This window comes from Camelus ferus, chromosome 2, assembly GCF_009834535.1.
Source record: "Camelus ferus isolate YT-003-E chromosome 2, BCGSAC_Cfer_1.0, whole genome shotgun sequence".
Lineage (NCBI taxonomy): Eukaryota > Metazoa > Chordata > Mammalia > Artiodactyla > Camelidae > Camelus > Camelus ferus.
The window spans coordinates 107876812-107902521 of record NC_045697.1 but is presented as its reverse complement, the minus strand read 5'-3'; the positions used below and the strand labels follow the sequence as shown (position 1 = coordinate 107902521).

The 25710-nt window shown below is 42.6% G+C and overlaps 1 protein-coding gene across 3 annotated transcripts in view; it reads right to left on the bottom strand.

Annotated features, from left to right (window-relative positions):
• Positions 1–25710, bottom strand: part of FAM160A1 (family with sequence similarity 160 member A1) — a 230540-nt gene that overhangs the window by 19441 nt on the left and 185389 nt on the right. For all 3 annotated transcript variants that reach the window (XM_032464806.1, XM_032464817.1, XM_032464828.1), the window contains exons 7-10: positions 19397–19564; positions 13742–13821; positions 4897–5087; positions 347–1507 (exon numbers count right to left, since the gene is read on the bottom strand). In XM_032464806.1, coding sequence (XP_032320697.1) covers positions 347–1507; positions 4897–5087; positions 13742–13821; positions 19397–19564 — 1600 coding nt within the window. The remainder of the gene's footprint in view (positions 1–346; positions 1508–4896; positions 5088–13741; positions 13822–19396; positions 19565–25710) is intronic.

Sequence of the window (25710 nt, the reverse complement as noted above, 5' to 3'; positions counted from 1 at the left end):
GAAAAATATAAATTAGACTAAAGGAAATAAGGCTATTAAATACTGAGACAGCCTTTTCTGTGTGGCTTAATCAGTCCTATGGTTTTATCAAACACATACCAAGGGAAGTTACTCAGCAGCAAAATTTAACCTCTAATTTGCTAGGGAAAAAAAAAACCAAGACAGTCATTGCGAGTGAATGAAATTTTTTGAAAAATGAAACCACCCCTCCCTGCTCCTTACAATAGCTTCACCCCTCTGTTAGGTAAAGTGATCATGCTTCTTACCTTTACCTACCTTACTCTTCTGGTACAATATGTACAAGTACTTTCAAAAGCAGAAACCACAATGCAATTAAGAGTGTCACCTGTAAACGGCGTGCTCTGAGTCCTCGCAGGACGCTGACTGGCAAAGGCAGCTTCATCTCTGGCCCCAAATGGGGACGGCTGGGTCTCTGCGGCAGGAGTCTCAGATATGAAAGCATCAAAGTCATCCTCCTCCTCCTCCGGCTCCTTCCTCCCTTCCTCCTCTCCCTCCTCCTCTCCTCCTTTGCTCTCCTCTCCCTCCCCATCAGGCTCTTTTGGGAGAGGCAAGGGATCAGGTGTGGAGAAACTCTGCTCCAAAAAGCCCTCGGTGCCAGAATCCAGTTCCTTAATGATCTGGTCATACTGGGCAATGAAGTCTTCACCCTCGGGGTTAGTCACCGTCGGGTGTGCACCCTGCTCAGCCCTGGAGGTGGGGGCTGCTACCTCGGAGTTCGGTTCTAGGGCAACTTCAGGCTCTTTCTCTGGTTCCGGTTCCCTGGACACATTGTGAAACTCGTCCGAATCATCCCTATTCTGTTCCTCCTCTGACTCTGACTCTGACACTGGCTGAGGACGGGGCAGGGGGCCATTGTTCACAGGCGGGCTCTGGACTGCAGTCTGGGCTGGGGTTGGGGGTCCCTCAGGGTCCTCCCGTGAGTTCCTGGTGTCCTCCGCGTCCTTCTCGGCACACAGCCTGTACACCATCACGTCATCCTGAAAGTCGGACTCCTCGATGTAGGCGCCTTTGAAGAGCAGGATGGCGTTCTTCTTCATCTCCTGGATATGTTTGGGGGGGTCGACCGGGGCGGGGGGGCCCGAGCTCTCCGCATCCTCGTAGGGCCCCGGGGAGCCCGCGTCCGCCCCCGAGGAGATCCCGGTGTCGTAGCTGTCGTCCCACTCCAGCTCCGTGTGGCTCTTCTCCTTCCTGGGAGCCCGCGGGGGCCCCATCTTCTGGGGGAGTGGCTGCGGGAGCCCGAGCACGGGGTGGGCGGAGCTCGGAGCCCTCTCCTCAGACGGAGCCGGCACACTCGGGTAAAGCGCCTCGGGGTCGGGGGAGTCCCCGTCGTACAGGGCGGACCACACGTGGCAGTCCCGCATGCAGCGGAGGATGTTGGTGTGGGCCTCCCACAGGTACTGCAGGTAGCTGATGTCCAGGGCTTTGCCGTACTCCACGATGCAGGCCGATGGCGGGAAGGCCTCGGGCAGCGGCTGCTCCGTGGGCCCTGGCCCGGGAGACACACAAGTCAGAACCGGACCCCTTCTGACGCTCACGAGGAGGGGGGGACCCAGCAGTGGACGGGAATGAGACACACGGGGCTGCCAAGGCTCTGTCCCACCAGCTACTTTGGTTCTAGTATTTTCTGATTAAATGATACCCAAATAATGTTTTTTTTAAGTGGTTAGACTTTAAGAAGGAAAGTTGAGAACAGAAACTCTACCTTCACAAATATATAGACCCAATCTGGCCGGTCAGATACTGGCTATTGCCAGCAGAAGTCTGTTACTTGGTATCAGTTTTTGATGGGGGAGAGGAGAGGGTGTAGCTCAGTGGCAGCACACATGCTTAGCATGCACAAGGTCCTGGGTTCAATCCCCAGTGCCTCCATTGAAAAAAAAGAGAGAGAGAGAGTAATAAGAGCTAATAATGGCAACCTCTCAAGTTGCTGAGAGGATTAACTTATTAGGTAATATATCGAATATGGTACCTGGCACAGAGTAGGTAATAAAAAGAATTTTACTCTGACTCTAAACTGGAAAGCCTATATAATCCATGAATTTGGAGAAGAGATGTGTTCTAGAAACCCCTGGGGTTTTCAAAAAGTTTAACTCATTCCACCTTCCTAGGAACTCCTGAGATGTTGTACATATTGTACCAAATGGTGTCTTACGATAAAGTCATATTCACTACCAAAATAACCCTTTAACCTAAGAATTATACTCTGACTACCTTTGATGTAAAAAGTTCTCAACCGTGTAACTGAAATAGCTGTGAAAACATCCATATTTAAGTTTACATTTTCCTTTAGAAAAAGAGAAAGGACTCAGACAAGGGAAAATACAAACTCTACCATTTCCTGAACATCTACTACCTGACAGGTGCTTTATGAATGTTCCCTAATTTAATCCTCACAACGACAGTATAGGGAGATACTATTTTCTCCATTTACAGATGAAGAAACTGATGCTGAGACGAAGATCACCCAGTGGGTCGGGGGCAGAGCCACAAGTCAAGCAGAAGCTGTCTCACATCAACCTCTCTCCTTATTTTGTTCGATGCCACACCTTTCAAGCCTTTTGTCCCTTCAGACTCCCTTCAGACTGAACCTTTGAGAATACAAATTTTCATGTCACTAGGGTAGACACAATTCATTTTTTACAGCTCTACTGTTAAAAGTCTCTCTCTTATCCACTTTGACTACTGATAATATTTATTTACCACTTACTACAAACCAGGCAATTTTCTAACAGCTTTGTATGTCCTACATCACCTATCCTTGGAGCAACCGTTTGAGGAAGGTACTATTTTACAGATGAGGAGAAAAGCTTAGAAAGATCAAATAACTTGCCTAAGGCAGTAGCAGAGCTGAGATTCTTAACCACTGCACAATTAAACTGTCTATCTACCCACCTCCTTATCCACATAACCACCATGGGGACATTTATCCACCAGAAAGCAACCCCAGAGGGAGGAGAGTGGGAAGAACATGGGATCTGGAATCAGAGGACCTACTACCAGCTGTAGGTAACCTTGAACCAGTCAATGCCTCTCTCTGAGTCTATTTCTGTAAATTGAGACTATGACTATCTTCAAAGGATTAAATGTGATAACACAGAGAAGGGACGTGGCAAGTTGCAGGCACTCAACCATCGTATGTTTAACTTGAAATCTGAACTCTTTTTAAAGGTCAGCCATAGAATCATTCTTAAAACAACTTCTTTAGTAAATAAAAAAGACATCAATTTCTTAAATATGTTTTTAAAAGTAATTACTGGGTAGGAAAATATAAGATACCCATACTAGTTTACCTAACAGGAAAATATATTTAATATACAACTTGTTATACTGCTGAGTAAATTACTAATTTACACGATGCACTATATCTTTATTTAAAAACCAAGAACCAGTAAGACAACCCTAATTTCCAAAAATTACATTTATATCACAAATGCTGACATTTTCTTAGTCAAGCAGCCCAGCTCTTAGACAACATCTGTTATCTAAGAGGACTACAGCTGGGTGGACAAAATGACATTGTTTGGGGGGCTATCAAAATATAGACGGGAAACCTGGAGTCAACACTGGGCCTGGACCATTTCCTAGTGGTCACAGGACAGACAGAATCTTCCTGAACTGAAGCAGCCTCCTGACCACCAAAGACACACAAATGCCTCCTTGCTACAGCTGCCTGTGGAGGGAGGACCAAAGCTGACACAGGTCGCCATTTAAATTTTACTTGTACGAGATCAACTACCACAGCTGGCAAACACCAACCACATGGGCACCATGACTCCTGGCACATCAGAGTAATTATGAAAAACCCTCACGAGGTCAATCAAATGAATCATATCTTGAGACAGGAGGGAAGGGGGCAGGGCACAACCATTAAAAAAACAACACAGCTATTGAAGATACGACATAAACTGATTAGAACCAACTAGGCCAAGATGGCGGAAGATTCACTTCCAGCAGAACTCGAGCCTCATTATAGGCTCATTGTAATACATTAGCTGCTAAATGACACACGACAGTCACCATGATAGTTCCTGACCATAAAAGGCCAGGAGGGGGGCAACTCCTGAAAATCTCTGCCCCTTCCCCAAAGTAGTTGGAATAATCCTCCCACTTGCCTATGAAATTACCCAACCCATAAAAACCAACCATGCCCGCTCCTCAGAACCCACTCTTGCTTTCCGAGACGACCCCATACCCTGGGGCCATCTCTCTGGCCTTCTGAGACAGCCTACACTCTGTGCATGGAGTATACATCCCTCTGAATAAATCTACTTTCACTTTAATATAAAATGTGGTTTTCGCAGGGCTGCTCTCCCTTCTAAGACAGACCGCACTGTCTATGGAGTGTGTATCTCTCTAAATAAACTTGCTTTCACTTTACTGTGGCTCACTCTTGAATTCTTTCCTGAGAGAAACAAGAACCTGCTCTAGGGTAACAATACTGTTGCCATATCACAAATTTCACGTTTTAGAATGATATATTATGGGCAGGCAAGCATCCATAAATGGGTAACTTTGGAAATTAAAATAAGGGCGAATTCTATCTGAGCCCTAGCCACCTCCACACCCCCCGCCCCATTTTGTCTAAGGAGACAAGCAAGTACACGTTTTCGTGTCGTATTTGGACTTCGAGGAGACCCCTAGAAAGCCTAGTTAAAATAAAGGTCTCACTGACGAGGTGAGAACTGGGCATGTCAATGAACACTGATCGCAGGTGTCTATGATTCTCTACGAAGCAGAAGAGGACCCCCAACTAGTCAGTCGTAAAAGAAATGGGACCCACTGCATCATTCCGCGTCTACCTAGAGAGAGAGAGAGCGCGATGGAACTTGGCACCCGTTCGTTTAAAGATGATCAGTACCAGAGAGGTCCTCCTACCTGGATTATCATGCGTGCACTTTGACCAGAGAATATAATCCCTCTCCTGGTTCCCAAGTGTCAGGGTGATCCCGCTGGAGCAGCAGACGGGGGTCAAGGCAAGCAGCTTGGCCGCAGAAACGGAGTAACAGTCTCTCTCCTTCACGGCCCACCGTTGACTCAGCATCATGTGATTGCAAGGGATCAGATACCTGGAACGACAGAGGGCCGGCGTCAGTGTCTGTGCGGTCTGTTCCCAGCCAGCCACTACCCGAGCCACAGCCAGGACCAGTCACATCTTCTCCCCACCTCACTCATGCATCCTGCCAGCCCTGAGGGCTCACTCTTCTATGAAAACTTGTCAAGGGCTTCTCCCTTCTGTAAGGGCCTTCACACTTCAATCTCCACACGCGGCCCCATCTCTCCACAGCTCTGCCATCCCTCTGTGCCTCCGAGCCTGTGCACCCACTGCTACCTCCCCCTGCAGTGTGCCTTCCGCTCCCCTTGCCTGACAAATGCCTGGTCACCCTACAAAGTCTAGCTTCTGTGTCACCTTCTCCAGGAAGGCTTCTAGGCTTCCTACTCCAACACAGAGCCACTCTCTGCCTCCCACGATGTTCACAGCCCTCTCCTAAGGCACTGTTACCAGTATCACAATTATGTCTGTGTCTGCCTTCTCAATATAATGTGCTACCAGAGCCAGCGCCTCCTCCAATAGTTTTGTCTCATAACCTCAGAAACTCTGGCTCAGAGTGGGTACCAAATGACAACAGTGGCAGAAAAAGGCAAAGAACCCATCATAGTGCAAATCTCCTCTTGTATTCTCATGGGTGATCTCTCACCAGTTCCAGTGGGGGGGTGTGTAAGTGGTAGGGGGTGGTCCCCACACCACCAAGCAAGATGTCCTTCTTTCCAACTAAATTCCAACAACATCTACCCAGAGAGAGCAGCCCACCCCACACACAGGTCAAGGGTTCAGTCCTACAAGACTGCCCCTCCCCAACCCTCAACACACAACACACTTCAGATGCCAATTCAAGTCCAAGTTGTCACTTGCGCTCCTGACCAATCGACTATAAATCAGAGGTTCTAACAACCATTGCCTTGGGTTCAATGAATTTGCTAGAGTGGCCTACAGAACTCAGAAACATTTTACTGACTAGATCACTGCTTTATCATAAAAGGATATAACTCAGGAACAGCCAGATGACAAGATGCACCGGGTAAGGTACATGCGGCAGGGAGCGGAGCATCCATGCCCTCCATGGGCACGTCTCTCTCCCAGCACCTCCACGTGTCCTCCAGCCCTGAGGCTCTCCAAACCCAGTCTTTGTGGGTTCTTACGGAGGTTTCATTACGCAGTCACGGATGACTGAATCATTGGCCACTGGCGATTCATTCAACCTCTAGCCCATCTCCCCTCCCCGGATATCAGGGGATGGGTGGAAAAAGAAATAGGGAGAAGACTAAGCAGTATAGTTCTTATTACAAATCAGAGTACGATAGTGGCCAAGGACTCACTGGGGAGCGCTGGGCCCCATTTCACACAAAACGCTTTTGGTTGGTGATCAGAGCCTCTTGGTATCAGTATGAAGCTGGAAAGAAGAAAACCCGGGCAACTGTTTCTGACACACTTGGAGCACAACACAGGCTTTGTGGGTAGAACAAAGTGCCTTTAAATAGCTTTCTTTCTTAACAGGGAGAAAGACCATGCTGTTTACTTAAACAAAGACTGGAACAAACTGGATGGAGGTCTCACGGCCAGAGCCAAGTGTCCCATGTCTGTGCAGGAGCCAGTTCCAGAGACCCTGAGCCTGTATGTGAACAACCACAATCTTCAATAAACCAGAATGTTTTTGTTTCTGTGTTTAGGTTTTGAGAAGAGGCAGTACAAAGGAATACAAGCTATGATTAAGGATTCAGTGAAACAGGTAAAAGTACAACTTCCAGGGTATGTTTGGGGCCTAGTAAACATTAAGCTCCTGTTCCTCCTGCAGCTCCTGTTCATCTGAAAGAGGAAAACCTGTTTACATGAATGACTGACAGACTGCTGAGTGCCTGAGTCCAGGCAGAGAAGAGATTTCATTTTCTTCATAGCATTTTACACTCAAAGGCCTTAATAACTTTCAAAGGATAAAATGATAAATTTGCACTTAACCTTCCATTTTCAAAAACAAATGAAAAAAATCAAACTGTGCTTCAATCAGCCCAAACCTAACTATGTAGCAGGTAAGGGGTCCTAGTCTCCCCTCCCCACATACAACACACACACACACACCTGAGCCGAAACGGCTATCACTAAGATCCAGGCACACCCGCAAGTCTTACGTGGTGGCGTCTGTTTTCCTATGTTCAGCTGCGTGAAAGTCAAAGCTTATAAGAATAAGAAGGAAGGACAGAGGAGGGCAGTCTGGGAAACAGAGCAGTTCTGTTCTAACTCCTGGCCCAGCTTTGGGAACATGGACCTGAGCCCTACGGGAGAAGAAACAGAATGCTGGAGGTAGAAAATGAAGGCGCTCTTTTCACAAGGATTTCTGGGGGAAGAGATGTTTTGCTGACCAAGAATGATGCTTCTCCCACCAATCTGAACCCAGCACCGCTCTCGCCTTGAAGACACAAGGAAAAGCAGTGCCTCTCCAACACTGCAGGCCCCATGTGCTCTCAGGAGAGGGGAGGGCTCCAACCCAGGGAGCTCAGCAGATGAGAAGGCCACGGCCAAGGTGCTACAGTAGCCGTGGTGGGGGACAGGCTTGTCCGCGAACGCATGTAAGACCCCTCCCTTGGGACCCTCCCAGAAGTGATGGCTGATGCCAAGGTCTTAGATGAGGGGCGGGGTTAAGAGGCAGGGAAACCTATCCTGTGGGTGTTGACATGAACCCTCCTGTTCTCATAAGCTGGTAAGGCCCAAGGAAATTCAGATCGCACAAGATTTATTGTATCCTTATTTTGATTATTAATTATTTAAGAAATAAACTGCTTTGATGCTTTTATATACTGCAGGAACTCAACGACTACTTATAGCCCAACCCAAGCCTATTTCATGATTAAAGCCGATATACATAGATTTCTACTCTATGTTTGAAGTACTGAAAAAAAAAAAAAAAAAGAACACTGGATCAAACCTAATAAAGCTATTTATCAAGTATCACCAGTGGGTAGCTTGAAACTGTATTAGAATAAAGAGTTACTGGGAATTTGCAACTTTGCAAATACACGCCTTCAGTAGAAACCAAGAATTTTCTTCGGAGTAAATCGAATAAAGGAAGATCCCCATAGGTTGAAGGAGGAGGTTCTTTCTATAAAATTGGAAATTGGAGAGTCAGCTCAAATGAATAACACCCTGTATTCAAAGCAGCTCTCCTATTACTGTGCCTTTATAATGAAGGACTGTCCTGGGGGAGAGCAGGAAAACCATACATGGTCACTCTGTCTTTCCGTCATTTACTGGGAAAGATGAGAAACAGAATAAAATCAGAAGCTCCCCAAGTGTCAAGTATCGAAATGAAGTGGCTGAATAGCAGAAAAATCACTTAGGAATTCAGTATAGATATCTGTCATCAAACTACATTTAAACTACACTTATTTTGTTTGGGGATATTATTTAAACTCAGAAAGTGGTAAAAAAATGATCAGAGACTAGTAAATGACTGATTTGAGAGATCCAGCTTACTCAACACCATCCCGCAATATAGCAGGAAAAAAAAAATATTGCCCACATTGTCCGCCCTTTTTTCATGATTTCCCCAACCCTCTGGAACCCTGGATCTGTTTTCTGTTTTCCTGGATATCACTCATTAAAACAAATCATTATCACTTTCGAAACAATTCAGTAACAACCAATCAATAACAAGGGACATGTATTGTCTATTGCTACAATGACAATAAAAACAAACAAAGCCGTGAAGTCCGAGGATGTAAACAGAGTGCTTCTTATGAGATGTTATCATCAATGCACCAAAAGGCAAAAATCTCAAAAGCAACCTTAGTGAATTTCAAATACTTGTTAGTTTCACAAAGACATCCTGGCCATATTTCTCCTATTCGTCTTACCCTAGGCTGACTTTTTTTTTTTTTTCCCCTCTCCTCTAGACACCTAACACCCATACAAAATGGAAATGTTTCTGAAGTGCTCGCGCAGCTTCTCTTCAAGCAAAGCAGCCTCTATCTGAATACAGCAGGCAATGCAGTTTACAAGCCTGACAAAGGACCGGCCCTTCTGGAAAAAACACCCCAACCAGAATGTTCAGAAATAGGCATTCAGGGTATTAAGCAATTAAATGTTGCCCAAACTGAGAAGTGCCAAGAACATGGGGGTGATGTGTCCCTTCACTGCTTGTCAGCATTTCCTGCCGGCCTTTGGTCTAACGTGTGTCACATCCCTGAAGGTGGACAACCTCTCCTTGGTTTCCTGCTTGCTTAAATAGCCTCTCTTCTGGGGTTCCTTATTTTAACTTACCTTTCTAGTATTTTGCTAAAGGAAATAAACAGATCAGTTACAAATGGATTATCGTTTTGCAATGTCAATAATTAAGAGTATTTGGGTTGCAACAAAAATGGATGCAGGTATTATTTATCATGTAACAAATAACTTCATTAGAAGGATTCATGTAACCTTCATGGCTCTACTGCCTCGCAGATCTACAAGTCTGTCATGTACATTTCAATGGCTACAGTGGTAACAACAAAAAGGACAGATTATAAATCTATTTTTTGTGTCCCTTAAAATAAAATTGAAATGACTAAATAAGGACTTTTCATTGTCTTTGCTTTTGGTACAGATTCTAAAGCAGAAAAAAAACATTGTTTTCATTACAGTAACTCCCTTCTTATCCCTTCTTATCTGTGGGGGATACATTCCAAGACCCCCAGTGATACCTGAAACCGTGGACAGTACCGAACCCTATATATGTTGCATTTTTCTTATACATACAAACCTATGATAAAGCTTAACTTATACATTAGGCTCAGTAAGAGATGAACAATAGCTGGTAATAAGACAGAACAATTCTAATAATAAACTGTAAAAAATAAGTTCTGTGAATGTAGTTTCTCTCTCTCTCAAAATATCTTATTGTAGTGTCCTCATCCTCCTTCTTGTGATGATGGGAGATGATAAAATGCCTACCTGATGAGCTGAAGTGAGGTGAGTGATGTAGGCGTGGTGATGCAGGGTTAGGCTATTCTGACCTTCTGACATACTGTCAGAAGGAGGGCCACCTGCTGAAGGTGAGCCTGGACCACTGAGCCATGACGATGTCACTGTTTGGGGGACGGTGTGAGATTCTACCACCCTACTCAGAACAGTGCATAATTTAAAACTTATGAATTGTTTATTACTGGAATTTTCCATTTAATATTTTTAGACCACAGTTGACCATGGGAAACCTTGGAAAGCAAAACTGTGAGTACAGGGGACTACTACAGTTTAAAATGCATTTTCTAGAAAATTCCCCTCCTTTAAATTTGTATGGTATATTACAGTGTCTCAAGACATTTTCACAGATATTACCACAGTTGATCCTCCAAAAACCCTTGTGAGATACAAATTCCAAAACCAGAATAGGTCAAGAGGCTCTAACTGCATACGTTACATCTTATCATTCCAGTCACCATTGTTCACAGCTTCGTCCTCATATTTTTAAACCTCCTTATTACTTACTGCTGCAAACTTAGTAGTAACGTTTCAAATCTATCTTCTAGTTCATTCATTCTCTCTTAATCTGTAGTTTAAATGTTATTTACCCTACTCATTTTTCATTTTAATAATTACAGTTCTTACTTCTAAAACCCCCAGCTGGTTCTTCAAATCTGCCTGTCATTTTTGCTTGATTATCAAAATGCCATTTTTGTTTTAACAGAAAATAACAACTATTTGGAGGGGCTATGGAGAAACTGGAATCCCATGCACTATTGGTGGGCACGTAAAATGTGCAGGCTGTTATGGAAAACAACAAAAAAAATTAGATAGAATTACCATATGATCCAGCAATTCCACTTCTGGGTACATACATAAAAGAATTGAGAGCAGGGTCTTGAGGAAAGATATCTGTACACCCCTGTTCACAGCAGCAATATTCACGACAGCCGAAAATGAAAGCAACCCAAAATGTCCATCAGTAGATAAATGGATAAACAAAATGTGGAATAAACACTGGAAAATTATGCAGCCTTAAAAAGGAAGGAAATTCTGACACATGACACAACATGGATGAACCTGGAAGACAATGTGCCAAGTGAAGTAAGTCTGGCACAAAAAGACAAATACTGTATGAGTCTGCTTACATGAGGGACCTAGCCCAGTCAAAGCCAGAAAGACAGAAAGAAGGGTGGCTGCCAGGAGCTGAGGGTGGGAGAAATGGGGACCTGTTGTTTAACGGGGACAGAGTGTTTCTTCTAAAAAGAGAAAACAGCTCTGGAGACCGATGGTGGTCGTGGCTATACAACAATGTGAATGCATTTAATGCCACTGAACCATATGGTTAAGATGGTAGATTTTAGGTTTTGTGTATTTTACTACAATTAAAAATAATTGTTAAATGTGGGGCCAGGGGGAGATCAGCAGTTCAGAGGACACAGACCGGGAACAGAGGTTTCCTCTGTGTCTCCCATGTGCCGACTTTTGTGTCTGTCTGTCCTCTCACTTGCTTTTCACAGATCCCTCAGGGATGTGCAGTAGGATTAGAAATACAGAAAGCATTAAATAAAGGGTAGCTCCTATTATCACAGTATCATCAGCATTCTCATTAAGGAAACAGAGAAGAAACTCAGGACCAGGTGGTCATGCCCGGCACCCTTTCCACAACTCCACTCAGAACCTGTGACAACGCGCCCTCTGGGCACTTTCCGGGAAATGACTCGTCCTCACTCGCCCTGGGAATGACAGGCCTTGACATGGACATGTGAATATTTCAACCACAAGCTGATTTCTTCACCTTTGTAAGGTACAGGTCTGGGTCTCAAAAGAAGCTTTAATACAACCTCCAAAGACAGTTCGTACACAAGCACAGCTTTAGGAGTGGATGAGGGTGATCAGAGTTCACCTCATACAGGTCACTGAACAGAAGCTTCCACCACCTGGGCTCAGTCTCACCCAGTGACCCAGAGCCGGGATGCTCTGCGTCCCCAAGCAGGGCCGGGCTCCAGGGACACGGAAAAGACAGCTGTTCTCTAGGCCATCAAAGAAGCGGCATTCGAGAATTTCACATTGAAATATAATCAGGATTTACCCTTGCTGGAGGCAAAGTCTGGTTTTTGTCAGTCAAAAAGGATTTAACAAGTTGCTCAGATGCATTTCCTCCAGGCCCTGCTAATGCATTCTGTCCTATCAGTAGAGACTTGAGGGGAAGCTAACGTAATCCTTTTAGGACAGATAAATGACACTCTCCCCCGACTACCCAGGGTGTTTCTTTATGATCGGATTTGTTCTTTGCTAATGCCCTAAGATTAGCTACTGATGACCTGATCTAAATCCCTAAAATGTCCCAAACCTCTCTTTACACTAAAAAAATTAATGGGCGATACTCTCCCCTGAAACGGTAACTCCGTGAGGCCCCCACCCTTGTGTCACCACCGCCTCACCCCAACCCCAGCACTGTTACCGCCCCCTTCTGCAGGGCACCATGCACTGCACCCTTCCTCAAAACAGAGGTTCTCAGACTTAGCCACCATCAGAATCCCCCAGAGAGTCTGTTAAAACACGACTTGCTGGACCCCACCCACCCCCAGGGTTTCTGATCAGCACACAGGGGAGAAGGCCAGCAGGTGCATCCCTAACATGCTCCTGGGTGACGCCTCCACTGCTGTTCCCAGGATCTCACTTGGCCACCCTCCAACTTTTCCACGGCTACTCCGTGGGAATGCTGTCTCCACAGTGAGTCTCCTCACATCACGTCTAGACCCCAGTGGAGACCAGGGACAGCCCAAGTCTCCTCCTCTTGCCCTGCCCTCAGCTCCTCCTGCCCTTCCACCCAAGAAGGGGTCAGAGGCAGGATCAGAAAGCCCAACAAGGAAAGAGGGGGTGGAGACTCACATGCCAAGGACCTGGCTGGCTTTTTCCTTTCTGCTTCCACATCACCAGAGGGGAGTGTGGGCAGACAAACCCTTATCAGCTCTCTCTCCCTTCACAAAGCAGATGCTTCCCTAGGGGACCCTGAGAAGAGAGGCACTGCTGGGCCAAGGCAGGATTTGATGTCCCTGAGTCTCCTGCCAAACGACCAAACTAACAACGTCTTGATAGCAGTTCATCCTGACTCCGGATACCCGTCTTCAGCCACCAGCCACTCCGTGACACCTTGCCCACCCGTACTTGGGAAGAGTGTACCTTTTCTACCTGGTATACATACAAGCCCTTTTCAATCCATCCACTCTGTGCCTTCTTCTCTTCTGAATTGTATACAGAAAGTACTCATTAAATGTTTACTGAGTTCAATTGAAACATTCACAGGTCAGATAGTGCATACTGTAGGTGCACTGTCACGAAAGCAAGAGGCATAGAAATTACACATCCACAGCATTTCATACTTAGGAAAGTTGTTTTCAATAACATGAGTCGCCCAAAAATGAGCTTCTGGAGAAAGACACTCAGCTACAGATCACAAGAGCTTTCACAATACTTCTGAAAGTTTCCAAACATTCTATTTAATCCTTCCAGGAGCATATTTTTAATATCATGCATTTGGCCCCCCCAAAAAACTTTTAAAGTAAAACTAAAATTAACCTTGAGAAATAATACAGAAGTGAAATTGATTTCTTGATGATTTTCTTTCTTAGAAGCACTGCCTTACTTAGCTTATGTTACCAAAGAAAAATATAACAACAATATTAATATAGAGTTTTTCTTTAAAAGGAATAAAAGATGGCAACTCACCTTAGAACTAGCTGTAACATCACATCTTCACAATGTAAACCGATGAGAGTTCTAAATAATGCCAGGGACACCACACAAAGCTGGGAAGCAATAAACAAACACATACTGTATTTCAGATATTAGAAGGATAGCTCTCCTTCCCACAGAAGGTAAATAAATCAGAATTACAAATAAAATGGCCTTTTTAAAAAAGAAATTTTGATTAAAAAAAAAAACCCACACTGCTGCCAGAGAGAATGTATATATTCAGGCCATCAGTTCTACAGGATTTGATTCGACAGCATACACCTGGAATTATGCCATTACACAGAATTACCCTCCTACAAGACGCCTACGTTCATACTTCCAACTTTCAAAGATCCAAATAAATATGCCACCTACCACTCCCCAACACACACACACAATCCCCTATGTCATTTGTTTTCCTAGGTTGTCTTCAATGTGAAATTGATTATTTCCAGACAGGACTAACAGAAAACTGCATACACCCTGGCCAACTCTCTCCAGAGTCCTCAACCCCAAGCCCCAGCTCCCTTGGCTTGTCTCTTTGGCTTTGAGGCAAACATTCTCCTTGGTTCCATTTCCCGTAGTGCTGAGGGTGTGACGATGTACTTGTCTAAGAAGGTCATTAAAAATTGCAAGAATTCTTGCAATCTCGGATTTCCAAAAAGGAGAGAGAAACAGCCCAACAGAGAAGGTTCCCAAAGGGGCATTACAAAATCACCATGCCCTTTTGGGAGTAAGCTTTTATCCTTCTAACAAGCCACTCAGGTAATTTAGGCTCTCATCTTTTGTACAGGAGAGTAAGTGCTAGTCTGTCTTCTAGGCAGGATGGGTTTACAGCCTCGTCGGTGAAATCCATAATGGTGTTGGAGAGAAGAGCTGCACTTGGCGTGCCCCAAAACATCTCTTGTGCACAGGACGGGTCACGCCTTGTAGTGAGGCAGAAGCAACATCCTTCAACCCATTCACTCCATGCCTTTGCACATGCTGTTCCTTTGCCTGGTATGTGTTTCACTGTCTCCTCCACAGGATAACCCCAACTTATTCTCAAAGGCTGACCCTAGGTATCACTTCCCCTAGGAAATCTTTCTTCTCTGTCTCCCAGAATTACCACTCAACACCTCCCTTCCCCAGTCTGAGTCCTTTCTATATGTTGCCATAGTAACCCCAGCAAATCACTGTATCTGTCTTCTTATTAGTGAGTCGCAGGAGTTCATTATTCTGCATGCAAGCATCTTATCAGAAACATGACTTGCAAAGATTTCCTCCCATTTTGTGCATTGTCTTCTCAATTTCTTAATGGTGTCCTTTGAAATACAGAAGTTTTAACTTGTTCATAGATTTTTGATTTCTTCTCGAATCAGTTTCAGAAGTTTGCGCCTTTCTAGAATTTGCCTGTTTTATCTAAGTTATCCAATATTTTGGCATACAGTTGTTCATAGTATTCCTTTGTAATCCTTTTTAGTTCTGTAAAGTCATAGTAATATCTTCTCTTTCATTCTGGATTTTAGTAATTTGAGTCTTCTCAATTTTTTTCTTGGTAGTCTTAGCTAAAAGTTTGTGAATGTTGTCAATCTTTTCCAAGAACCAACTTTTTACTTTTTAGGGGTTTTTTTGTTTATTTATTTTTACTGAATGAAAGTTTCTTTAAATTCTATAATGCTTTACAATTTTGACAAGTTTCACACACATGATTTCAAATAATCCCATAATACTCTTTTTTTTCCCCTTACTCTTAATTTGCCCCCTCTACTTCCTGCCCCCTACTGGTAACCACTAGTTCCTTCTCTCCATCTGTGAGTCTGTTTCTTTTCTGTTCTATTAACCAGTTAGTTGTATTTTCTAAATTCCACATGTAAGAAATATCATACAGTATTTGTCTTTCCCTGTCTGATTTACTTCACTTAGCATAACATTCTCCAAGTCCATCCATGTTGCTGCAAATTGCAAAATTTCATTCTTTTTATGGTTGAGTAGTATTCCATTGTATATATACCACATCTTTTTTATCCAGTCTCCTGTTGATGGACACTTAGGTTCCTTCTGTATCTGACAACTGTAAATAGTGCTGCTATAAACATTGGGATGCATTCACCTTTTTGAATTAATGTTTTTATTTTTGTTTTGTTTCAGATATATACCCCAGAGTGGAACTGCAGGGTTGTACGACAGTTCTATTTCCAGTTTTTTCAGAAACCACCACACTGTTTTCCACAGTGGCTGCACCAGTTTACATTCTCACCAGCAGCCTAGGAGGGTCAAAAAACCAACTTTCAGTTTTGTTGTTCTTCTCTCAGTTTTGTCGATTCTGTTGTTTTTCTAGTCTCCATTTCATTAATATCTGCTCTAATCCTTATTAATCCCTTCTTCCTGTTTGGTTTGAGTTTGCTCTTCTTTTTCAAGTGTTTTACAGTGCAAGGTTAGGTTACTGCTCTGAGATCTTGCTTCTTTTTTTTTTTTTTTAATTGAAGTAGTCAGTTTACAATGTTGTACCAATTTCTGGTGTACAGCATAATATTTCAGTCATACATATACATACATATATTCTTTTCCATTATAGGTTACTATAAGATATTGAATATCTGTGCTATACAGTAGAAACTTGTTGTTTATCTATTTTATATATAGTAGTTAGTATCTGCAAATCTCAAACTCCCAATTTATCCTTCCCACTCCCTTTTCCCCCCGGTAATCATAAGTTTATTTTCTATGTCTGTGAGTCTATTTGTTTTGTAAATAAGTTCATTTTTGTCTTTTTTTTTTTTTTAATCCACATATGAGTGATTTCATATGGTATTTTTCTTTCTCTTTCTGGCTTACTTCACTTAGGATGACAATGTCCAGGTCCATCCATGCTGCTGCAAATGGCATTATTTCATTCTTTTTTATGGCTGAGTAGTATTCCATTGGATAAATATACCATATCTTCTTTATCCAGTCATCTGTTGATGGACATTTGGGTTGCTTCCATGTCTTGGCTATTGTAAATAGTGCTGCTGGAATATTGGGGTGTATGTATCTTTTTGAATTAGAGTTCCCCTGGATATATACCCAGGAGTGGGATTGCTGGATCATATGGTAAGTCTATTTTTAGTTTTTTAAGGAATCTCTATACTGTTTTCCATAATGGCTGCACCAAACTACATTCCCACCAACAGTGTAGGAGGGTTCCCTCCTCTCCACACCCTCTCCAGCATTTATCATTTGTGAACTTTTTAATGATGACCCTTTCTTCTTTTTTCATGTAGGTGTTTACAGCTGTATATTTCCCTTTAAGCAGTGCTATACTGCATCCAATAAGTTTTGACATGTTTTGTCTTCATTCTCATTTATCTCAAAGTATATTCTCATTTCCCTTGAGACTTCTTCTTTGATCCATTGGTTATTTAGAAGTACTGCTTAATTTCTATGTATCTGTGAATTTTCTTTCTATTAATAAGCGTTCATTTTAATCTACTGTGGTCAATAAACACACTTTGAATGATTTCAATCCCTTTAAATTATTGAGGCTTATCATACGGTCTGCCTTGGAAAGTGTTTGCTCCATGTGCACTCAAGGAGAATGTGTATTCTGCTGCTGTTGGGTGGGTGTTTTATAGACCTCTGTTAAATCTAGTTTTTTTACAATGTTGTTCAAGTCTCCTATTTCTTTGTTCATCTTCTGCCTAGTTGTTCTATCTGTTATGGAAAATAAAGTGTTGAAATAGCCAATAACTATTGCTGTATCTTCTATTTCTTCCTTAAATTTCATCAGTTTTTTGCTTTATAAATTTGGGGGCTCTGTTTTTAGATGCATATATATTCATAATTGCTGTATCTTCCTGATGAGTTAACCTTTATCATTATTAAATGTCCCTCTTTCTCTAGTAACAGGTCTTGTTTTAAAGCCTATTTTGTGGCTTATTGGTATAGCCACTCCAGCTTTGTTTTGGTTGCTGTTTGCATAACCTATCTTTAAACATCTTAACATTCCATCTACTGTTATCACTGAATCTAAAGTTTATCTCCAGGTGGCAGCATATAGTTGGATCCTGTATTTTTATCTAGTCTTGTCAGTCTCAGCCTTTTGATTGAATTTTTAATCTGTTTACATTTAATATTATCATTATAATTGGATTTATGTCTGTCATTTTACTTTTTTTCTAGATGTCTGATGTCTCTTTTGTTCCTCTGTTCCTATTTTACTGTCTTCTTTTACATTAAATGAATATTTCCCCCACTGTAATGTTTAAATTCCTTTAATGACTTTTTTCACTATATTAATTTTATTAGTGGTTGCTCTAGGCCTTACCAGATACATCTTATCAGATTCGACTTCAGATTTATACTAAATTAACTGCAGTGAAAAACAGAAATACTACTCCTATAGAGCTCTTTTCCTTCTTACCACCCCTCTTTGTGCTATTACTGTTATACACATTACATCTAGATATGTTACAAACTCAATAACACTGTTAATTATCCCTTTGTTCTCTTTTTTTGCATTTCAATGGAGCTTTTTTCCCCAGTATAGTTGCTTTATAATATTATATTAGTTTCAGGTGTACAATATAGCATTTAAATATTTTCATAGATTATATACTCCATTTAAAGTTATTATAAAATATTGGCTATGTTCCCTGTGCTGTACAATATTTCCTTGTAGCTTACTTATTTTATACATAGTAGTTTGTACCTCTGACTCCCCTACCCCCAGCTTGCCTCCTCTCTTCCCTCTCCCCACTGGTAACTATCAGTTTGTTCTCTGTATCTGTGAGTCTATTTCTTTTGTCATATTCATTCATTTTATTTTTTAGATTCCAGATATAAATGATAGATTCCAGATATAAGTGGTAATGTACAGTATTTGTCCTTCTCTGTTCTAACTTACTTCACTAAGCATAATACCCTCTAGTTTCATCCATGTTGCTGCAAATGGCTAATATTCCATTGTGTGTTTGTGTGTGTGTGTGTGTGTGTGTGTGTGTGTGTGTGTACAGGCATACACACTTCTTTAACCATTCATCTGTTAATGGACACTTAGGTTGCTTCCATATCCTAGCTATTGTAAATACTTCTGCTATGAACATTGCAGCATATGTATCTTTTCAAATTAGTATTTTCATTTTCTTTAGATATACCTTTGCTTTTAAAACAATAATTGCAATTAAATAGAGACAGCCTTTGAGGAGGGGATTGCAAAGGATTACACTAATGGTATAAAAGTTAATCAGAGCTCCAAACTAAAGAATGACTATCTTAATTCACAACTGCCCAGACATGCATTTCAAAACATTTGTGGACAGAGATAAAATCGCTAATACCCAGACTTGATACACTTCAGTTCCTTGGCTTTACCTGCACTTAAGCCCAGCACCTTGACTCCTCAGAAGCACATTCTGCTGGTTCTACAGAAGAATGTGCCAATCCAGACAAATTGAGAAAAATGTCCTGAGAAAGGCAGTAAGTGCCACCTCCCTGATAGAAGAGCTACTGAGAGCTAAACAAATTATCTACTTTCTCTCTTCCAAAATAGAAAAAGTAACAGCTGAAAGAAATAAAGAGGGGTACAGGAGGAGGAGAGAAAGAGAATATTCATTTTTATTCCCCAAAACAAACTCTCCTGAAACCTGTTCTGAGTTATAAATCCCCTTCCTCTGGAGCTCTCCTTACCCGAAATGGGGTGTTGATTCTGCTCGTGAGAGTATCTAGGATGTGGACGTTCTCGTGCTGGTGCAACAGGATAAAACGGAGGAAGATCTCAAGTAGAGCTGGCTCGGAGATGCTCCGCAGGAAAAGGTCCAGATAGGCAGTTGTGGTCATGACCTCCTCCACAGTCACCTGGGACCAATGACAGTGTGCACAGGTAAGCAGCCTCCCGATGCTGTGATACACGCCTCCCCTCTCCCCTACAGCCCCCGGCCTCACTGCAGTGACTTCATCAAGGTAAGAACATGCCTGTCCCGAGCACACACTTCAGAGCTTCATCTGAAGCCCATAACCTATTCACATTCCACAATACCTCGTGCTGTTTCCGCCCTTTAAGTCATAAGGGGAAACGCAACGGCATAAAGAGGCAATTCAAGGGCTCCAACAACTCCAATCAGCAGATGCAGTTCAAATACCATAAAGATTTTAGTGTGTGATCACGATGGGGAAAGAAAAGATAATAGAAAGTATTTCCATGGTCAGTAAAGGATTAATTAGAAAACTCAGTATGACTTGTTTCATTATTAGTCATTCAATAAACCTTTATGGGGACCTGCTATGTACAAGGAGCTAGAAACACTAGAACATATTTTCTGTCCAGGAAGACGGGTTACACATATGATTTAGCAAACAAAATAATAAAATAAGAAATAGCAAATGAGAGATACAGACACAAAGTTGCAGATATTCAGATATGTTTCTGGAAAGTGTCAAGTCAAATTTTTATAACTGAATAACACATGTAAAGTATTATTTATAAAGTGTTTACTGCTTATGAAATAACTGACTTTTTTAATAATACAAATGACCTTTTTCTATGTGGTGTGATTTTTCCGTGCAGTAAAACATCGATCTTTCAGGAAACAGAACTCTTGAAGAAGTCAATTTCAAAGAGCTGAGGATTTGATGCTAAAAGCATCAAAATTTTAATTTTTAAATGTTTGATTAGGAACAGTTTAAGAGCTTATATATGTTTCTTTGTCTTCCTAAGAGCAGAATACAGGTCGTCAACTGCCTTACTGACATCAATTGCCTGACTGTCTAATACAGAAAGACTCAAACAGGACTGCATGAAGATCACACGGAAACAGTTCAACATTTCAGATTCCAACCCTGTACGAGAAATCTTAGAATTTCTAAAAATTTCCCCTGCCATGAGTCTCATACACTTGATGCTACATGAAACAGATGGTGATCATTTTTGAATGATTACATCTTCATCTTTTCTTTTCCAGTTTTCCATCTTCTTTCTTCCTCCCTTTAAAAGTGTTAACTGTCACTTTATCATACTGTTCCTGGGATGTTCCTTTTAAATTACATTCCTCTTCTTCTCTTCTACTTTCAAAATCTAAATCAGTTTAGAAACCAGATCTCCAAACCTGCTACACAAGCATACACAGGCCTTGTGTGGATGCATCTGTGCAAAAAAAAGGCTTAGTTTTATAAATTTCTTGGTTCTTCAGGATGTTCTAGATACATAATTCCAGATAGATAAGATACCACCAAATCAGTTCTGTCTGTTTTCCTTATTCTAAGCAAGGTCTCTACAGCACATCTCAATCCACTCAGAATTACTGACAGGTCACCAGCAGTACCCTGAGCGGCCTGAGCGCTGCCCTTCCCTTGCCAGGTCAGCGCCAGTCTCATGAACCCTCAAACTCTCAACACACCCCTGTATCATCTGACCAACTTTAAAGGGTTCTCTGTGGCCCAAATACAGCGAGGGAAACAGGTAAGCATCACCCCCCTGGCAGATAAATCATCCTGAGAAGAGTGCATCTCCTGGGCTGCCCTGCCTCAGAAACAAACCCCTTCTCTCCCTGTGTTTTCCCGTGTTCGCTGGTCCCAGGCTGTCCTGGGACACAGGCTATGTCTCTTTCTGTATCATCCAGGGCAAAGTTCACAGCCTGGCACACAGAAGGTACTTAACAAACATTTCCTGAGTAAATGACAGCCCCCAAGGACCTAGCAATCCACACTGGCCAGGGCTGAGCTTAAGTTTTGAATTCCTTTCTCTTCTTTACATGTGCTCTGAAGGCCCCAGAGAGTGGGGACTTCTTTTTTTTTTTTTTTATAAAATGTATAAAATAACTGATGTCACCCAGTATGGCTAAGGGGGAAAGGACTCACACACCACCAAACGTGTAGTTCCATCAGCTCACGCCCATTCCACAACTGCAACGTCAGGGTCCTATAGCAAGCAGAAGCTTAGCCCTAAACCATTTAGGCAAAAATCGAATTCCCTAATGATCTCGATCACTAGGAAAAAAAAATAGCACTAATCATTCCAAACGGGCCACGCGTGTAGTTTCTGCCATACTGTATTTTCAGCTTACCTACTGAGCATGCTGAGCTGACCGTCCTGCGGAATTCCAGAAGCTGCCTCTGCACCAATGACGCAGCATCAGCTTCCCCCTCCCCACCCTCGTTAAGTTATGCGTGACCTTAATAAGCTCAAAAGTACAGCAATAAACTCTTTAGAATAGAAGTCTCAGTCTTTGGGGGCTGACATGAAAGGAAGGCATTAAGCATCTATTGTTTACTACTCTTAGGCTGGATAAATGAAAAGACTTTTTTTTTTTTAAGAAATCAAAGCTGTCATTTATAAGCTAAGAGGATTTAAGAAAGCACATGGAGGGGCAGCATTTACATAACGTGCTATAAATATTAAAAACCCAATTCCTATTAAGTGTCAAGTTGCAAAGTCTTCATAAATCGAGGTCACACTCACCTTAAACTAATACCCGGACCAAGAGAACCTAGTTCCCTTCTCTTGCCATCTCTTCCCTCCTCCATATTCTCAGAGCCCTCAGAAGCCTTTTATCCCAGAAAATCTTCTCCCACCCCATTATCTTACTTTTCAGAAACTTCCTGTAATTTCCCAAATAGGCAACCCCCTTAACAAGGATGAGACCAGAGCCTTAGTGTGATCACATGAAAGCTAATGATGAAATGAACCACCAGGGGAAAGCGGCTTGTGCAGAATACAGAACTGAGGCTTCCACTGACGCCCCAGAGAGCATGTACTGGCAATACGGGAGAGTCACCTGCTCTTCATGGTTCAATTATGAAGGGCAATCGGCTGCTGATGTAAGACCTTCTGCCTTATAGCTGAGTATCAGTATTTCAGACCTTGTTCTAAAAGAGTTGCAGGTAGCCACACATCTACACAGAGATTCTAGCAGAAATAGTAAATGAGGTTCTACCTTACTACCACGTAATACACAATAATAACGTTTAAGGATATTAAAGTCTGGGAACGGGACTTCTTCCTAAAGGTAGACCACAATGGCCGCAATGACTAAGGAAAACTCAGTTCCCACAACCAAATAATTATCCTTGACAAGGTGAGTTCAACCATGAACCCAAGCAGTCTATCTGCTTGAGCACTGTGATGTGCTCACTTTCAGCCAGGTCCTAGAAGGGAGCCCTGACTCAGGGACTTACTCTTACCGTTGTCGAGTCCAGTTTAGTCTATTCTTCGAAATCTCTTCCTTCGCCCACCTTCTCCACCTCCACCAGCCTTGACCTGAGTTCTCCTCCACGCCTAGTGCCCTTCACCAAGCCCTTAAACTGGTGTTTTTCAAACTACAGTTTGAGAACCAAAAGTAGGTAGTAAAATTAATTTACTGGTTCACTAATGGTTTAGGCCAGATTCAAATAGAAAGTATTCACGTATACTGCATGGAGGAAGAGTGAGTACCGTTTTGTGAAATTTTTATATACATATTTTGTTCAAACTCTACATAATCAATATATTATACATGCATGTACCGTGTGCTATAGTCACTAAAAAATACACACATGCAAATGCATAAAATAAATTTCTGGCTGTGCATCAGTCAAAAACATCTGATGCTGTGCTATCAATTGTAAAAAAAAAAAAAAATCTGAAAAGCACTAAAACAGCACAGCAATAACCACGCCAATTCACACCCCTGCCTGCCACCCCTTCCCAACAGCTCCCCAGACGCCAGGCTATCACCCAGCAGGGGCTGAATGTGGCCAAACTGCGTAGATAGTTGAGATCCGTTCTCTGAACAGGATGGCAACTGAATTTCAGGTCAATCTACCCCTTTTCATCTTAGCCTAAGAGCTCCAAGAGTGCATTTTTATTTTTTAAATTAAAATGTCAAGTTTCTCAGAAATGGACAAAATCGAGATTCTGTTTTCTTTCAACAAGGAGGTGACAGGAAGGGAGGAGTGGATACCGTGTGCCACATTCCACTTCTGTCAAGTCAAAGCTCCCTCAAAAGTGCAGGCGAGAACCGAGCCCAACCATCACGCCCACAATCACAGCAGCACGTTAACTTGATGTGCAGCGTAGGAGTGAAACTGGGCACATAGACATCCTGACATTTCTGTAATCAGCTCTAGTTGGGCAATTCCATTTGCATCTAAACTGGCACCAGAATCCTCCCTGTAATGGCAGGTTTATGGTGTGTCCCGAAAAATACATTTCCCACCTGCTAACTGGTTTTTGTGCGTGTGTGTGTGTGATCCAGTCACACTGGAACAAACAGATGGGTCCTACCGTCTGTCGCCCAGGCAGGTGGCAGGAAGTGGGATCAGGTGACTGCTGCACCGTCTCCAAGTTAGAAGCCACCCTTCCTTGGCTTTTCCTTCGGTATAGAGGAGAAAACTAGCCAACCACAGTTCACCTGGGTCCGCTGTGAGCCCTCAGCCCCAGGGGCTCCAAGTGGAGACCAAGAAACCATGCGACCAGGTGTACCCTGCCCACTGAAAGCAGCTGCAGAGAAGGGAAGATGAGGCTGGATCGCATGAAACAGGTGTGATGGGGTCTTTCCAGGGAACACAGGCTAAGACACTGCTCGCTGCTGCCAGAGAGAGACAAGATAATGAGCAGGCGGGAGGCGTGTCCACTGGAGGGCAGCCCAGAGCAGCCGCTGGATGGACTCCTCACAGCCATCTTCTTCCCTCCAAGGACAGAGTGCAAAGAACATTCAAGTACAGAAGGGAGTGGCCCCACTGCTTCAGCCAAAATTCAGCCAAAATTTCAGCCAAAAATTCAGGACAGAAAACGTTCAATTATTCCAAGTCTGAAAAGAGTCTGCAGTTCATGCTCCCTCCCTCTGGGCCCCCTTCTGCTCCTCGACCTCCAGGCACTCACTTCATTGACACCACAGCCAGAGGCAGGAATGGAGGTGACATCCAAAGTCAGCAAGTGTGCCTGTTTATTCCTAAAATATCTGAGGAAGGAGGAAATTAAAATGATGGCCATAATGACTTCAGCAACATATTTTAAGGAAAAGATATTTAAAATAAAGCCAGTCTCTGTCTCTTTCCCCCAGCACTCCCTCCATGTAACTGTAATACATTAAACATAATAATTAATTAAATCAATTAAATATTAATTCATTGACTAATTAAGTAGAATAAACTTCCTCTTGCCTGTGATAAACCTCTCCCTGGAGAAGTCAGCAAATTATTTCTAAAGCCTTTCTTCCTATTCTCTGCACGTATTAAATGTACCTACTACTTCATTATAATGTAACTTATCAGAGTATAATTCAATAGATGATCCATTATATTTAAACCACATCCTGTAGAATTTAGTTATTGAAATGCTCCAAATATCACATAAGAAAGGTATTTCATAGTATGGCTCTGAGGTCAGAATTAACAGGGAAACTCTGGGATGAAACATTTTTTAGCTCAGAAGCAAAGATCTGAAAATTATTCCAAAGATCATTTGCTCCAAGCCTTTCCTGCTTATGAGTTATCCCAGAAAGATTCTTCTGAGTTGCAAGAAGGATCATAAAAATGAAAATAATATCAGCAATCAGTTTTTGAGCGCCTATATACTCTCAGCATACTGTTTCAGCTCTCTGAGTCCACACCGTCTCCTGAGAACTGAGTTGACCCAAGCAGAAAACATACTTATAGGAAGGAGCCCGGGGTAGCTAACAGAATTATCGGACACAGGAAGAGCAAGCTTAGAGGTCTGCTGCTGGGCAGCCAAAAACCCAGTCAGACAGGGATCACAAAGCTCCCTTTGGCAACACAGCTCAGTGGGTCCCTCCAATCAGAAAGGATTCCGCGTTGTAAAGGAAGATTCCACCTGCTGTAATTCAAAGCGTGCCTTACCCTGCCCTCACGTTAAGAAGTGGTGATGGAGAAATGCTGTCCCCTCAAACTCATCCTTCCTCCCTGTTCTGGAATTCTTATTAAACCTCTCAGCTTCCTCTTTTCTAAGCTAGGTCCATCCCCTTTCTCAGTTTGCTTAATGCATTTATCCATCCTTGAAGATGGCAAAC